The sequence below is a fragment of the Alligator mississippiensis genome, chromosome 6, assembly GCF_030867095.1.
Source record: "Alligator mississippiensis isolate rAllMis1 chromosome 6, rAllMis1, whole genome shotgun sequence".
NCBI lineage: Eukaryota > Metazoa > Chordata > Crocodylia > Alligatoridae > Alligator > Alligator mississippiensis.
Window position 1 is genome coordinate 85,482,345 of NC_081829.1, and position 15,265 is coordinate 85,497,609.

The 15,265-nt window shown below is 37.6% G+C and overlaps 1 protein-coding gene across 8 annotated transcripts in view; it reads left to right on the plus strand.

The window, feature by feature from the left end:
• Positions 1 to 15,265, plus strand: part of ATE1 (arginyltransferase 1) — a 177,682-nt gene that overhangs the window by 44,282 nt on the left and 118,135 nt on the right. For all 8 annotated transcript variants that reach the window (XR_009463114.1, XM_019485894.2, XM_019485896.2 and 5 more), the window contains one exon: positions 5,536 to 5,568. Coding sequence is in view for 7 of the 8 variants with exons in the window: in XM_019485894.2 (XP_019341439.1) it covers positions 5,536 to 5,568 (33 nt within the window). In the remaining variant the exon portion in view is untranslated. The remainder of the gene's footprint in view (positions 1 to 5,535; positions 5,569 to 15,265) is intronic.

Sequence of the window (15,265 nt, forward strand, 5' to 3'; positions counted from 1 at the left end):
TTAACAATATGCAAACTGTTTTCTCTAGGTATTTACAGAGCCCACATCACTGTAGTATCTTTTTACCCAATAATAATTGTGACGGCTCTATGAGAGATGGAAATAACTTACCCATGGGGGACCTGAGGCATGGAGGAAATAAAGCAATTTACCCAGGGTTATACAAAAAGTTTGTATTTTAACTAAGAATTTTGAACCCTTTTCTACCACATTCTAGTCCTACTCTGAACATTGATTTACTGAGATCCATCTTTTTGGACCACTGACCACAAGGCTGAGAGATATTAAACAGTTTTAAGGAAAAACTGACAAAATAAAAACCTTACAATTTTGGTTATTCTATCATGGATTTGAAATTCTGATATGGTAGCTTTTTTTCTCAAGTTGTTTTCATCCAAGCATGAAATTCCCTGAATGTAATGGCAGTGCTGTTGTGGGAATGTATTATTTTACAATGCTGCTGTTCAGGATCATTTGTGCTCTTGTTTGTTTTTGAAACGGTACTTTGCTGCATTTTCAAATTTAGTTGTTTGTCTGTTTGAGCTGTAGAACCACAGGTCAGTGAAATGATGTCCCAAGAACCAAATGAACGAATGTGACGAGGAACAAGACATTTAAGAACCTCTTGGGTTGTCAAGTCCTCTCCTTTGCTACTGCTGGCAGCCATGTCAGATCGACATTCATAAATTTATCAAGGTCCATCTGAAGACTAGTTAGGTTTTCTTTCCCATTAGTCCTATTGGAAGGCTATTCCAGAAGTTTAGTAATATGATGGCTAAGAACTTGATACATGTTCTTGTCTTTTCACAAGGTGTCACATAGGTGGCTTATGTAACATCCATCTGTAGTTAAGAGATTTTCTCTTCTGTTTGTTTCCAGTTAGATCCTAGCATACACCAGAAATTCATATTAATTCCTAAGCATGCGATCTTGCCATTTATACTATTAACTTCTAGCCCTTTTTTGTTATGCCAGTTTTGAGTCATATAATTGGTTTTTTTTTTATATGATATTCCATGCTGCTGTTCCAACTTTGACTTAACAGAAAAAGTTCCTACTTTTGTGTTAAGGTCATTAATGAGCAATATCAAATAAGACTGGTCTCTGAAAATCTCTGCTAGTAACCTTTATCCAGCTACACGGTTCCTTTTTTTTCACGCAGTCTGTTGTTATTTCCTTATCCAGTTGCAGGTTCTACTAATCCTCACCTTCTTGAGTTAAATGTAGAATTTCTCATATAACACTTTAACAAATTGTTTTTGGGGTTCTGATAGACTTAATGGTGGTTTCCTAATACAAAAATAATTAGCAAAAAAAAAGGAGATCAGGGTAAATTAGAATGATACGTTTTTGGCAAATCCGTGTTGCATTTAATCTCATTTTTCACTTAACTTCCACAACTTTAATTATCTTTTTCTTCAAAATTTGTTCTAGGACTTTGTGTATTATTGAGATTGGCGCCAGAAGTTTGTAGCTGCCTTGTTCACTTTTTTTCTCTGCTATTATCCAGCTGTATGGCACCTCTAAATTTGATGGATTTATAAAAAAGTTCTTGCCAGTGTACTTAAGATTCCATGTAGCTTTTAAATGATGTAAAACTTTCTGTTATTAAAACATTGTTGGTACCAAAAATAGCAAAAAAAAAACCCCGCAAAGGGTATCTTCCCATGAGGCTGGTATGGATCCAACTAAAATCCTATAGATACAGGACTCCAAATGGGTTGATATAAATTCACCAGGCCCTTAAGGAGCTTCTTTATTCAAGAATAAACATGGCATTGAATTCATAAGTGTGTGTTCTTACTTTTAAAAAGACCCCAAATTACTTGGTTTGGGAATAAAATTAATAGTGTATATTGATCAAAGCATGTCCAGAAATACTTTCAAGCTAGGTAGTTTCTTTCAATAAGTGGCTGTAGACTTGGTCCATATTTATATCCCAGTTTATAGCAGTGCATTATATATGTGTACACAATTGTTTTGAGACATGAAAATCAATTTTGAGTTGCACATTTCTGGCTGACAGAGCAGTGGTTCTCAACCTTGTTAGACTCAAAGCACTCGGGAAAATGTCAACTGTTAGCTTTTGGTCTTCTGGTGCAAAGAACTCTGAAAGATCACAGCAGAGCAGAATATTTTTGACACCGTTGGGCACGTCTGCACAAGATGCTGACTGCGCAGTAGTAGCGTCACGTGGCAAAAACCGTGCCAAAACGCTATAGAACAGTAGTTTTAGGCTACTGTGCAGTAGCGTCACTTAAAAGGCATTCGCTGGCACTGCTACGCAGTAGCTCCAGTTACTGCACGTTTATTTAGTACTTGTTTATACAGGTACTAAATAAATGTGCAGTAACCACTGTGTCATAGCGACTTGTGTAGATGTGCCCAATGGGTTTGAAATATCTGAGTATCTTATGATTCATGTGTAGGTGTTTGCAAACAAAATGGCACTAATATTTTGCAGCATGCTGCAGCATCTTTAAAAGGATCTTAGTACATACCAGGGTGCTGTGGCAGTGTGGTTGAGAATCACTGCATTAGACCTTTTCTTCCAATCGGGTTTTTGCAAAGCTACCAGTTCTGCCAGCTTGATTACACTTTCTGTGCAACTGAAGAGGAGATGATGGTCTTGAGTTAAAATTTAATACCTTTGCTATCGCTCTCAAGTCCTACTGGTGCCAAAACACTGCACAATCGTTCTATCACTTTTGTGTACACTGATTACAGTTCACAGTGCTGTTTATTTTTAGGTATGTTCTTAGTAAAATAGATTGAAAGGGAGCCTGTATTGTGCCGGACTGCCAGGTGTAGATATTTCTGTATACATCTCTTGTGATGTTCTTTTTTGCTGATGAAACATAACGATGGGGGAAGTTTAATTAGTAATTGTATTCGTGTCCTATATAGTTTGTTTCTATTAATTGAATATTATATGTAGCAAATAAGGAAAGCCAATCTAAAAAGTATCCTATTAGTCCAGAAACTAAACTCCTTTAAATTTACGTACTTTGGCTTATGTTCCTGGATTGTAATGAGCAGTTGTTTTGTTGATTTTTGACATTATAAATGTGGAGTTCATAATGTTTTAGAATACCAGAACTGTAGGTCTCTCTGCAATAATTAGTTGCTTGCTTTTGTAAGAGCTTTCATTTTCTTATGTGAAATGCCCAGAAAATTAAACTAGGAAATGTACACTTAGGCAGATGAATGGTAACAGGCATAAATGGAGAAAAAATAAAAGCGATTAGATAAGAAATCAAGTAGAAGACCTGAAATAGTTTCTCAAAAGATTGTGAAATGGTTCCAGATTATTGTTTCTTTCCAGCTGGAAGGCTATTTCCTTTTTTTTTTTTTCAATATTCTGTTGGAAGTTGACTTTACAAAACTAGTGGGTAGCAGTTTTAGTGAGAGTGCATTTCTGACAAACCTTATAGAAAGCTGCAACAACATACACTCTGGCAAATGAAAGTTATGGTTATGTAAACTTTTAAGACTTCGATTTAGAAAATCTTTTTATTATAGTAAAACAAAGGACTTGCACATCAGGGACTTGGGAATCACTAAAACTTCTGAAAAGTATCATTGGCTCAGCTTACTCACCCATAGGGTATAACTTCCACTATAAAGCTAGAGTTACAGATTAAGAGCTATTGGGCGTCTTCTGACATCAAAATTAGTAACATATGGTTTGTTTTTTTTCTGGTGCCAGAATATTCTAAAATTATTGGCCATAATGATTGATACTGAGGTCATAAAAAATAGACAAGCAATGTAGGAATTTATAAATCTCTTCTCCCATTATAATTAGTGTGCCTCATTTGACTAACTCTTTTGAAAATTTAAAATATTTGCTTTTTTCAGAAATGAGAAATGGAATTAGAATATTACAGCCATTCATTTTCCTGTGCTCCTGTAATAAAACTCAAAGGTACTCAGGGTATCAAACACCTTAGTTGTGAGTAAATCTGAAAGGGCTAATTTATAGAAAACACACAAGATCCCTTGTCCTCTGCAGCTGCTTGTAGAAATTCCTTTTTATTCCATAAAGCACGTCCAGATATTTACCATTCAGTTGATATTGTGAATATCTCAACTAGATATTACTGTGTATTTGAAAGAGAACTTAAAAATAGTGGGCTAGGAAAAACCTTCAATTTGACTTCTCTCATGCTCTTGATTCATTTTGTCATTTTATTTTAGAATCAGTCTTTTTTAATATATCTAAATACTAGGTTATGACTTAGTACTCAGTTGGTACTACTCCATTGATTCTTCAGTTAATATATTGCAGATCCATGCAGTTTCCAGGAGCTGGAGTCAATTTTTAAATGATCTGTTTTATAGTAGTTCTGGTGAATGAATGTGGACTTTCATAAGCAAGAGAAAATTAATATTTAGTATACATATATTGGTTCTGAGGTCAGCTGTGCTGAGGTATTTTATATCTTGGCCGTATGGGCAACATTTTTTTTGTTTTTTTTTTTTTGTTGTTTTTGATGCTTATTTTACTCTGTTGTTCCAAGCAAACAAATGTCTGCAGCAAATGATCTGTCAGATGATTACTTGCATATATTTCTTTTAAGGAAGAATTCCTCCATAGCATATATAAATTGAAATAAGTTCATTAGGGAGTAAATCAAACTTGGCAGCATCTAATAGCTGTTAAAAAATGAGTAAAAGAAATATGTACTTTTTTAAAGACATAGTTGGGCATAACAGACATTTTGTTGTACTTTTAAAATATTGGCAACTTCCACATAATAAAAATCATGCTTGTATTTACAAATGAATAGCTTTTAGGTAAATCACATAATTGCATTTTTCTAGTATTTTACTACCTTGAGCAAAATCAGAATTGCTGTTTTGAATTTCTCCTGTAGATTATTTATAACACTTCTATATATGTTGAAGAAAGACTCTTGCTTGCACTTCCAGGAGGTTGGCGTTTCATGGAATTAAGCCGGCACACTTATCTGTGATGTTATACTTATAAGTAACCAATCTCCCAGCAGATAAGGCTTAACAACCCCAGCTCTGGTGATGGGAAAAATGCCAGTGGAGTTGTAGGAAATGCCACTCCGTGACTGAGGAGCTTGGAGAGAGATGAAGCAAGGGAGGGGAGGGAAGGGAGAGCAGAGACTTCGAACTTCTGTGGAGTGTGAACTTAGGATAGGAATAACTTGGAAGCAAATTTTGTGTTATGGGTCCATAATCTTATGTAGCTTGTTCAGTTCTTCTTAGTATAGGCCTGTAAAATTAATTTGTAATTTTTTTTTTCAGAACTAGGAGGCAAGATGTGTAGTATGTTTTTAGAAAAAATGTTGTAATTAATTGAACTAATTTATTTTCACTTATAGGCTTTAAAAGATCTAATATTCTTAGAGTTTGCATAGACTATTAGTAATTGAAAAATAATTAATACATGCAAATAATAATGATTGTATGCAAATTTATTGTTTCTTTGTTTTGTGTATTCTGTTTGTTTTGATCATCCTTTCGGACTGTGCTTCTGGCAAACTCTTCTGACCGATGCAGTTCACAAGATTCCTCTGTGACTCTCCGCTTGAGGTAAGAATTTAATATTAAGTCTAAAATTTCAAAAGTGCTTAATACTAGACTGGTTTTTGTTTCTCCTACCTTCTGTAAAAAATGTACAGTATACATACATTAGTATTAGGGTGGCCACTGACCCATCCCCAGAATATAGGACATACTCTTGGGGGGGCACCAGCCCCCTCGGCCAGTGAGGAATGGAGCCACCACCTCTTTGGCCAATTAGCAATGAGGGAATGTGTACATGTTGTTTTAAAGAGATTGATTTAATGCTCATCAGTTGTGGTTTATTGTCCTTTGAACTAATTCTGATTCTGGCCATGTACTGGCATTACATTTTGTGCCAGGAGAAAAGCCAGAGAGACAGCACATAGCCATCTGAGGGCTTTCTTGCAGAAGAAAAATGGCTGTTCTGCAAGAAATTTCTAGCTCTTTTAAACATGAAGAACTTTTTCCCTTCTGCATGAAGTTGAATAGCTGTTTGTTTCTCTCAGGTTTTGAGGACACCCAGTATCCCAGAGTCCTCTACTTTCCTACCCTTCCTCCCTCCATAGCTTACTAGAACTGTGAAAAAGATTTTTTTTTTTTTTAGGGGGTACAAAAAGTAAATTAGTCACTGCCTCTGCTGCCTTTGCAAAGATGTGGTAATCTCTCACATCTTACTCTGCTTACCTTCATCCATTGTTATTATGTCCCTGCAATATGATTTTATCTATTTTTTTAACTCTTTCAAGATTCATTTTGTTTAAAGTTGAGGTGTACATGCCAAACCATCTTACTGGGCCTTAAGAGCTCCAAGATCTGCATTTTACTCCTATGCTTATGATCCTATATGATCACTAATTTTGAAGGTGTATCTTGCTGTTTTTGCTGGCTGTGGTATCTGCACACACCTAGCCGTGGCCGAGAGAGAGAGAGGGGGAATGAATCGTGGGTGAGTTGGGGTATGTGGAGGAAGATGATTATACATTTTATGTCATTCCCTGAATTGTTTTTTGTCAAGTAGAAAGTTTAGTAGAAACTATCAAACAGTAAATTCTATCTCAAGAAAATTTTGCAGAAAAATATATGCTAAAATGTAGCTTGCATTAAAATGGATTTTATTGTGTGTGAAAAATAATGAATAAAATCATATAATTTTGTTGTTCCTTTTTTCTTTATTTCATTTGGAGTTGATGGCTTAGACCAAGATATGGATTCAGTTCATTTCTAGTACACAGTGTCCAAAGAAAAAATGTGGTTCTGTCTTTGTTGTCGGTCCTAAAGAGTTAACTCTCACGTGACTGTAATGAAATTGTCAGGTCATTGTAATTACACAAGTAATTCGATATGTTGCAGTTTGAATGAAGCCATGTGTGGAGAGATTGTTACTTTTCTCTGTTGAGCTGACCTCCTTTACATTCCTGTAAGCTGAAGACTAATAGAGCTCATTTCACTTTATAGGAAAAGGCCTTTTATCACCTCGTCAAGTCAGGCAGCAGATTTCCATTATATTCCTAATTTTGTATGGCTACATAGATGCTGATGTACACTTCTCTACTAGGTTATACCAGTATTCTTTCTTACAGACACTTTTTATTAACATTTTGAAGCTTGAATTAAATTTTGTGTGGCACCACTTACAGATGTCTTCAATTAGACAATGTTAAATAAAAGAGTTGTATATCAGAGGCCAAAGGATTCTTGAAATTCTCTGTTCTGTAACAGTCTCCACAAGCCAGTCTCCAGTGGTGTGCAGCCTTTTTACCATTTTGAACAAAAGTAATTTCAAAGCAAAACTAAACCTTTACTTTCAGCTTGTAATGTCACAACTAGCTGCATTCAGCACCAATATTCAAATTATCTTCCTTCCTTCATGTTTTACTTCCTTGGTTTATTTCTTATGTCAGTCACAGCTACAGCCATCATTTCCTAAAGAAGAACAGAAAACTTTACTTCTTTTGAGGTGCAATGTATGACAGTTCCATAGCAAGAAATAGAATCCTGTACCATCTTTTTCAATTAGATGCAGTAAATGAGCATTTAGCTCTTTCTTATCAGTAAGGATTAGTGTCATCTCAGACTGGCTAGAGAAGATGACTGTTGGTAGTGTGATATAGAGTATGGCAATATGTCATGTAAATATTAGAATAGTTGAACATTATTTAATGAGTACAAATAAGCATATTGGCAATAAGACTTGTGGTATTCAGTGTTTACTGGAAGGAAATACATAGCTGTTAAAGCAGAGACGTACAATATTCTTTGCTTACTAGGTAGCACTTCATATATGTAGTTCTTTCTGCACGCAAATGAGAATTGTCACTAAAAGAACAAACGGGGGACTGGGAACAAAAGAAGGATGGCTGTAGTGAATAATCCTCTGAAATTCCAGCTGCTTGGATGGCAGGGTAATGCTTTTGATTTTAAACTTTTATTAAGCAGAGATGTTAAAAATAGATTTAAAAAAATGTTTCCTCTCTTCCCTTCTTCCCTTTTACCAACTACCTTTCTTTACTCCTTCTTGGGCTTCTGTGCTGCTTCCATCCCATTCTGTTGCTGCCCTTCCTTCTCTTTATGTTTCATGACCTTTCATGCCAGATACCTGCTAGTGCCCTTGTCATTGCCATGCTGTACCTTTGCATCGTTCTTCTAGGACATAGCAGAAAAGTAGTTCTCACAGCAGGCATGCCTTTATGTTTGGCTAAAGCCACAGGTTGAAGAAAGAATGTGCTTGTGACAGCTGGTTTGTTGGAGAGCTAACTACTTTCTTCACTGATCATCTCTTCTAAAAATATTTAAACATGCTTAGTAAATCCAGGAAAAGTCACGCATTACTACTTAAGAAGTTAAAGGATTGATTTATTATGGAATGTTTAAAATGTGGGTTAGAAGAACAGAACTAGCAAAAATTTTGCATTCCAAAGCTAATTCTAAAATTTTTATAGCTGACCCTTTTAATTTCAGTGTTGTTCAGAAGACATCTGTTGACTATTAATGAATTGTAGTGTTTTAAAAACTAAGAATAATGGAATTGGTATTTATAGGGATTCCACATTACTTTTATTAGGTCTTATTTACAGTTTCCAACGAGATAGATTAAGATTGCATTTAACTGCCAGTTATTTGCAGTTTCTTCCTTTCTTCATTGATTATCCGTGTAGATATAAAGATTTTCTGCCCTACTGGTTCAAGACCTCACACTTGGCCAAGGCTCTGCTCTCTCCAGTCTTCAGTTACATTGCTGCCGCACAGAGTACCACAGAGTTGCTCTGGTAATTGTATAGTGGCCATCATTTTTAAATATCTCTTACCAGTAAGTTAGGGTTTGGTTAAGAGAGCTGGAAAAGAGACCTTGGATGTAATTTTTCTTTTAAAGTTTTGTCCTCCCTTCCTGAGTCTGAAGTTCAAAGGTCTCAAAATAAGTACAAAACTGTGTGCTATGTTTTAATAAAAACGTAGCCATAGGAAGAATTATTATTTACTAATACTTCTTATTAATTGTAATAACTATGAATACTATGAATGTAAAATTTGGCTTTTTTTTTACTATAAAAAGTGTAAAAACCAGTTTCTAGAAATTTGCAGTACGAGGTGTGAGATATGTGAATGTGCTGAATCTGCACGTATGAATCCTCAGTTACTTTCTGTTGTATCTGCTAATGCCAATGCAAGTGCAGTTTTGCTTTGTCTACAATATATTTTCTGCCGGCCACTCTGGCAGCCCTTTATCCCGCACTTGGCTGGGAATGCCTTGGACCAACAAACACAAGGGATTGTTGAAAATAGTGGAAGTATGCATCTTTTAACTGGTTTTTGATGTCTAAATGCTCATTAATAAGTTTTGATGCACAGTAAGAAATAAAGGCTTTGGTAGAGGTGGTTCCTCTCTTTAACTTTCTCCAAGATGCCATTGCTTTGTGAATTAAAGCTATAATTAACTGCCAAGAGGTGTGATGAAGATCAATTCAGCCATTCAGTCAGTTTATAGTTATGCAAGATGCATCAGCACGGGTAAGAGGATTGGTAGAGCAGGCAGGCTATGAGTTTTGCAAATAAAATGATCCTTACAGCTGAAAATCATCCAGCTGTTGGGGAGTCTTAGGAGTTGATTTTGCCGCAAGAATGAAGAATCATTCTTTACTCAATATGAGAAAGATGGCTTGGTTTAGGATACATTTTCCATATCTCAAGCCTTCAAGCACGGGGTGGCCTTAGAACATTGTTACTTTAGTTTGGATGGAATAAATGGTCCTGGAGGTGCTAGTGTGATCCAGTCACTGTTCAGCATTAAACAGTTGAAACTGATTTAACATTTTGAGTACCGAAACCTTAAACAGTGCAGATGGCAATCACTACTGAAGATCTTTTATTTAAGATATAGGAAGAAAATAAAAACACTTCAAGGAATTGAAAAGTAAAGTAAATAAGGTCTTTTTCTGGTTTTGACAGCATCCCTTTTTTTCCTTTTCCTTTGGCCTTGGAGGGCTTCTGTAAGAGAACTCCCTCTTTGGCAGTAGTACAGCCCTATTAGCTTGGTGCTCTGCCCAGAATAATTTACCCTTTGGATGCAATGATACTGTTTCCATTAACTGAGCTACTTTGATTTAGAGCTACATCATATTGTGCTGTGCAGTGTGGATGTGTGGCATGGAATAAGTATATTCACCATTCATACTGTAGCCTTTTCTGCTATAACTTCCCTGTGTAGATAGGCACTTAAAGTGGTTATCACTCCTGCCATGACTCTCTGAATGAGTCATTTGTGTTTCAACCTAGGCAACAGAAATCAAGTTAACTGATAGAGAATACCATTGATTTATAACTTTTAAAACTGGTATAAATGATATCACTAATGTGTACAAAGAATATTGAAGCAACAAGTACTTTTCAGATGAAGACCAGCATTTTCTCTTTACATTTCCAGTCTCTCTCTGGTGGAAAAATAGAAGGAAACTGAACCTTGGAAACATTTTATATATATATATAAAAAAAAAAGCATTTATCTTGAAGCATTTCATCTTCTGTTAGAAGTATTTTAACACTAAAGTACACATTAGAAGTGCCAAGCATTGCATTGCTTCCAGAATTGGAATGTTACAGATGTATTACAGAGATACTGGAGACAATGCTTGATGATACAAGTATTTTACAATTTGGTCCATTCCAAGACCCGAATCCTTCAAAGACCTTAGTATCTCTTTAAGGTTTTACACTGTGTAGATGACTCCATTTACTTAATGTGATGGTTCAGACTAAATAAACCTAAACATTTGTATAAGTTTTTGCAGCATCATGTTTTGTATACAATTTGCAGCATCAGCATCACCTAAACATTTGTATAAGTTTTTGCATCATCATACTTTCCAGTCCAAAGACTAATGACTTTGTGAAGTCTGTCTTGTTAACAAACTGTTATAGAAAAGCAGCAGCACTTCCTATTTGTTAAAAATAAATATTTCCTTTAACTAGCCCAGAATAGGAGCATATTTCCCACTCCGATTAAGCTGACATCTGTAATTAATCTTCACAATTTTCTTTAGCTTGATTTCTTTCCCTTGTATTTTCTAGACTGGTAAGTACATTCTGAAATAAAACAGAGGTAATACTATCATTTATTCAATACCAGTTCATGTAAAATTATTTTTTTCAATGTTTTTGAAGTTGTTTAGAGAAAATAGTTTCTTTGTTGGCAAACAGATTTCTCTAAGGCAAGCCAGAGGACTATGCGCTAATACTCCAAATACACTGCAGTGAGTTTGATATTTAGTTTTTATATAATATTGTGGTATTTGGAAGATTATCATAAATAACTGAAAGTTAGTTTTAAAGCTTGTAACAGTCATATGAATCCTTATTGATACAAAGAACTCTGAAATGTGGTTTAGTGGTTTATATTGCAAGAGGAGAGAAATAAAGATGCATAGCAAAACTGTGAAGTCATCCCAAATGTATTTCCTTGTAGATGCAGAGAATTTTTGCCAGCTATGAGAAGACCAGCAAAAAATTTTAAATCTAGTCCAGCAGCTGCTTTTATCAATGACCCTTTTATTTAAAATGTATAGCTTAAAAATTATAAAAGAATTGGCTACCCATCCACCATACAATAAGCATTATTGGTAAAAGCCACCAGAACTGGAGAAAATATAATGAGCAAAATTTTATTTCCATACGATTGTGGAATGGCATAACATTCCCTTATACAGGGTCTTCATAAAGTCCTTGTACACTTTTAAACTTTAATAACTTAGGTTGTGCACAAGGACTTTATGAAGACCCTGTATAATGTTATAATATACAATCGTACCATGTGGTGGAATGACACATTAATTTCCTTGCTAGAGACTGGATAACAGACACTAGACAGTAGTCGAGTGCAGATATTTCTGGAAAGTTAGCTGTTTAATTTCTGTACTGAATGGACACTATACCCACAAGAGGCAAAATCACCTTATGCCTGCCATAGAAATAATAAAAAACATAGTAAAATGCCTCTAAGAAAAGTAAAAAAGCAACTGAAATGCTTTGAAGGAAATTGAGGAATTACTTGAACATTATAATTTGAAAATCATACAGTTCACTGTAAACAGGTTTTACTGTATGACTTGAGTTGTAATAGAGCAATGTATTGTATAATAGAATTTCAATATTCAGTGCAATTTTTAAAATGCAGGTAGTACAACTTTCAGTTGAATAAAAGTTTATAGCTAGTATCAGGGCTGTCCCTGGGGGGTGCGAATAGGGGCAACCACCCTAGGCCCTGCACTTTGGGGGGGCCCTGCAGAGCAGCTACAGTGACTCTGCATTGTCCCCGGTTTCATGTCTGGCCACTTGGCACCCTCCCCCCGCCCAACTGCTGAATCTGGCGCCTCCGGCTGCTCCTGTACTGTACCCCCTTGCTGCCGAATCTGCCACTGGCTTCCTTACATCCGGGGGCAGGGTCCTGCACAGGCTGATTTGCCCCAGACCCTGCACGCTGTTCGGGTCGCCTCTGGCTAGTATGGTGTGACATCAGTAGAATTGGACTCTGGGCACTTCTACATGTGTTCCTGGGGTGTGCAGGCGGTGCTTTAATTAGAGCAGCTCTGAGAGATGCTCTAATTAAAGCGCTGCCACATCTTTTGTATCAGTCTCCCTGTGCCTAAAAATGGCAGCATGGGTGCTTGTTCAATGAGCTTTAGTTCAAATGCCCCAGCTATCATTTTTAAGCACAGGAATGCTGATACAGGAGAGGCAGCAGCCTGCTGGAGCATGGCAATTGCCACACTCCAGCAGACTATTCATTTTAAATCTAGCAGCTTTCGCGCTCATGTATAGGCGTCCTCTGGTACTACTGAGATTGGTAGCTATTAGAATAAATATGTAACAGAATACATTTTGTATTAGTTTTTGCAATAGGCTAAGCTGAATATTTTGATTTTATTTAGGTTCAGGATTTGGTTCTAAATTGTTTTTATTGGACCCATATCTGATTTTTTTTTATAATTTCCATATGAATTGTCATTGACTTTTTCATATTGATAACCAGTATTCACATTTGACACCTAGTAGCTTGTGTGGAGACATACAAAGGAAGAAATTTAATTTTTATAGTTCTCTTGTATAAAACCCTGAATCATTCACTACAGGTATGAGGGGGAATATTCAAATGCTTGTGTTATGAGGTAGACAAGGTTCTTTGCGTAACTATTTGGGTCATTTGTGTTACAAGGTAGCTCTTTTTAAATAGCTCTTTGAGAAATTAAAATGTGTTCAGATATAAAGAGAAATGTCTTGGTACTGGTAGCACTGTTTTTCCTGAAATTTTTAAACTGAAATATGATACATTTTTCTGAATAATATATCATTCCAGCATACATAATAGACCTTAATACTAATCTATTTAAGTTAAATAAATATTTGCATTTTTTCCTCTCTTCCCCCTTTCCTTTATAGCTCTTCATTATTCTGTGCACTTAAAGCACAAAAAGTTATTACTACATTATGCTAAATAATAAAAAAGGATATTTGTAGTAATAATGTCTAGTTTATAGGTGTGAATTTTACATTTACAGCAACGTTGCTTTCTTTGAGCTAGTGTTAAGCTTATTGATCCTTTGAGAGCGTGACATTTGCCTGGATGGCTCAGTGTGGCATGTATACTTATAACTTTTCTACCAGATGGCCCAGGTTCAGAGGCAGAACAGTTTACCCTATTTTCTCCTATCGAGGGTAGAATCGAGCCATGTGTCTTAAAGTACATTTAAAAAATTGTACTCTATTGTTAGATCTTATTTGAAGAAAGGAGAACACTAGAGGTCCCTTGCCTTATTGGGCGCATCCACATAAATGCACATGTGCGTCTTGGAGCATCTCAAAGCCCTTTGAGGTGTTGCAAGAGACACGTGCGGGAATAAAAAACATTTGCAGCACGGGGGCAGAATTTGACCCCTGGATATCTGGGGTCAAAAAAAACTTCAGGGGGAGAAAGAAGGGCAGGGCCTGGTCCTGCACCGTGCCCTAAGGCAACTGGAGGCTTGGTCCTCCACAGAGACTCTGGTAGCCAGCCAGAGCATCTCAGTGGCTCTCCCTCACCCCGGTGCTGAAGCATGCTGCTTGCTTAGCCTCACCAGGCCTGCCTGCTCCTCCAGCCCCCCCGATTGCTGCCCCGCCTAGCTCCATCTGATCGCTGCCACGACCTGCTCCCCCAGCCCCCACATCACTGCCCTGCCTAGCCCCATCTCCCACCTGACCCACAAGCCCCCCCGATCGCTGCCCTGCCCGGCCCCATCCCCCACCTCCCCCCCGATCACTGCCCTGCTTGGCCCTATCCCCTGCCTGCCCTATGAGCCCCCTGATCACTGCCCCACCCAGCCCCAGCATTCCAGCAATTTAATTTTTAAAAAAGCCCCGCACAGTCCCCCCACATTCCACTCACACCTACCCACACACCCCATGGCCCCCCACATCCCTCCCCACCTCCGTCCTGCAAACCCCACATCTCCCCCCAGCTCACATCCTGAACGCCCAGTTGCCAGACAGGATGAGACCTGCTGGCAGGAGCTGTGGTTGCATGGGCAGCTGTCCCCACATCCTTGTTAGTGAAGGGTTCAGGGGGAGCTCTAACTGCTCTATGGTAAGAAAACTAAAGGCAAACAGCACAGTATATAGGTATTTAGAATTCATTTTATTATCGTGATAGAGACACTGGTAGGCTTCCGAATTGCTTTATCACTGTAGATATATCAATAAAACATTGCCCAACTGATCTCTGTCTCACTCTCTGTCTTTCTATATAGTGGTCTTTTGTTTTAATTGTGGAGGAACATGGATTTCGGGGTATTTTATAGGGTGACTTCGGGATTTTTTTATCAGGGATTTTTCAGTTTTCAAAAGGGGAACACCAGAATTCCTGCTAGGGTGGCAACTAGCAGGAACCAGGCAGAGGAGCCTGCTCAGAGTAGCACTTTGGACCCAGCTGGAGTTGGCTGACCTCCTGGCCAGTTGGGGCCAGGAGATCATGCTTTGACAGTTCAAAGCAGGCCATCACACTGGGAACATCTTCCCAGCGATAGCTGCCCACCTGACCAGGCAGGGGCGTACATGGCAGTAGTGCCGCACAAAGGCCAGCTGTGCAGCCACAGCCTGCTGGCAGCTGGCCCAAAGGGGCACATGCCTCTACTGGTTGTGCAGTTGCCATCTGGGTCTGGCAGGTGCACAGCAGGTCACAGGCAGCAGCCCCCACTGCCAGACT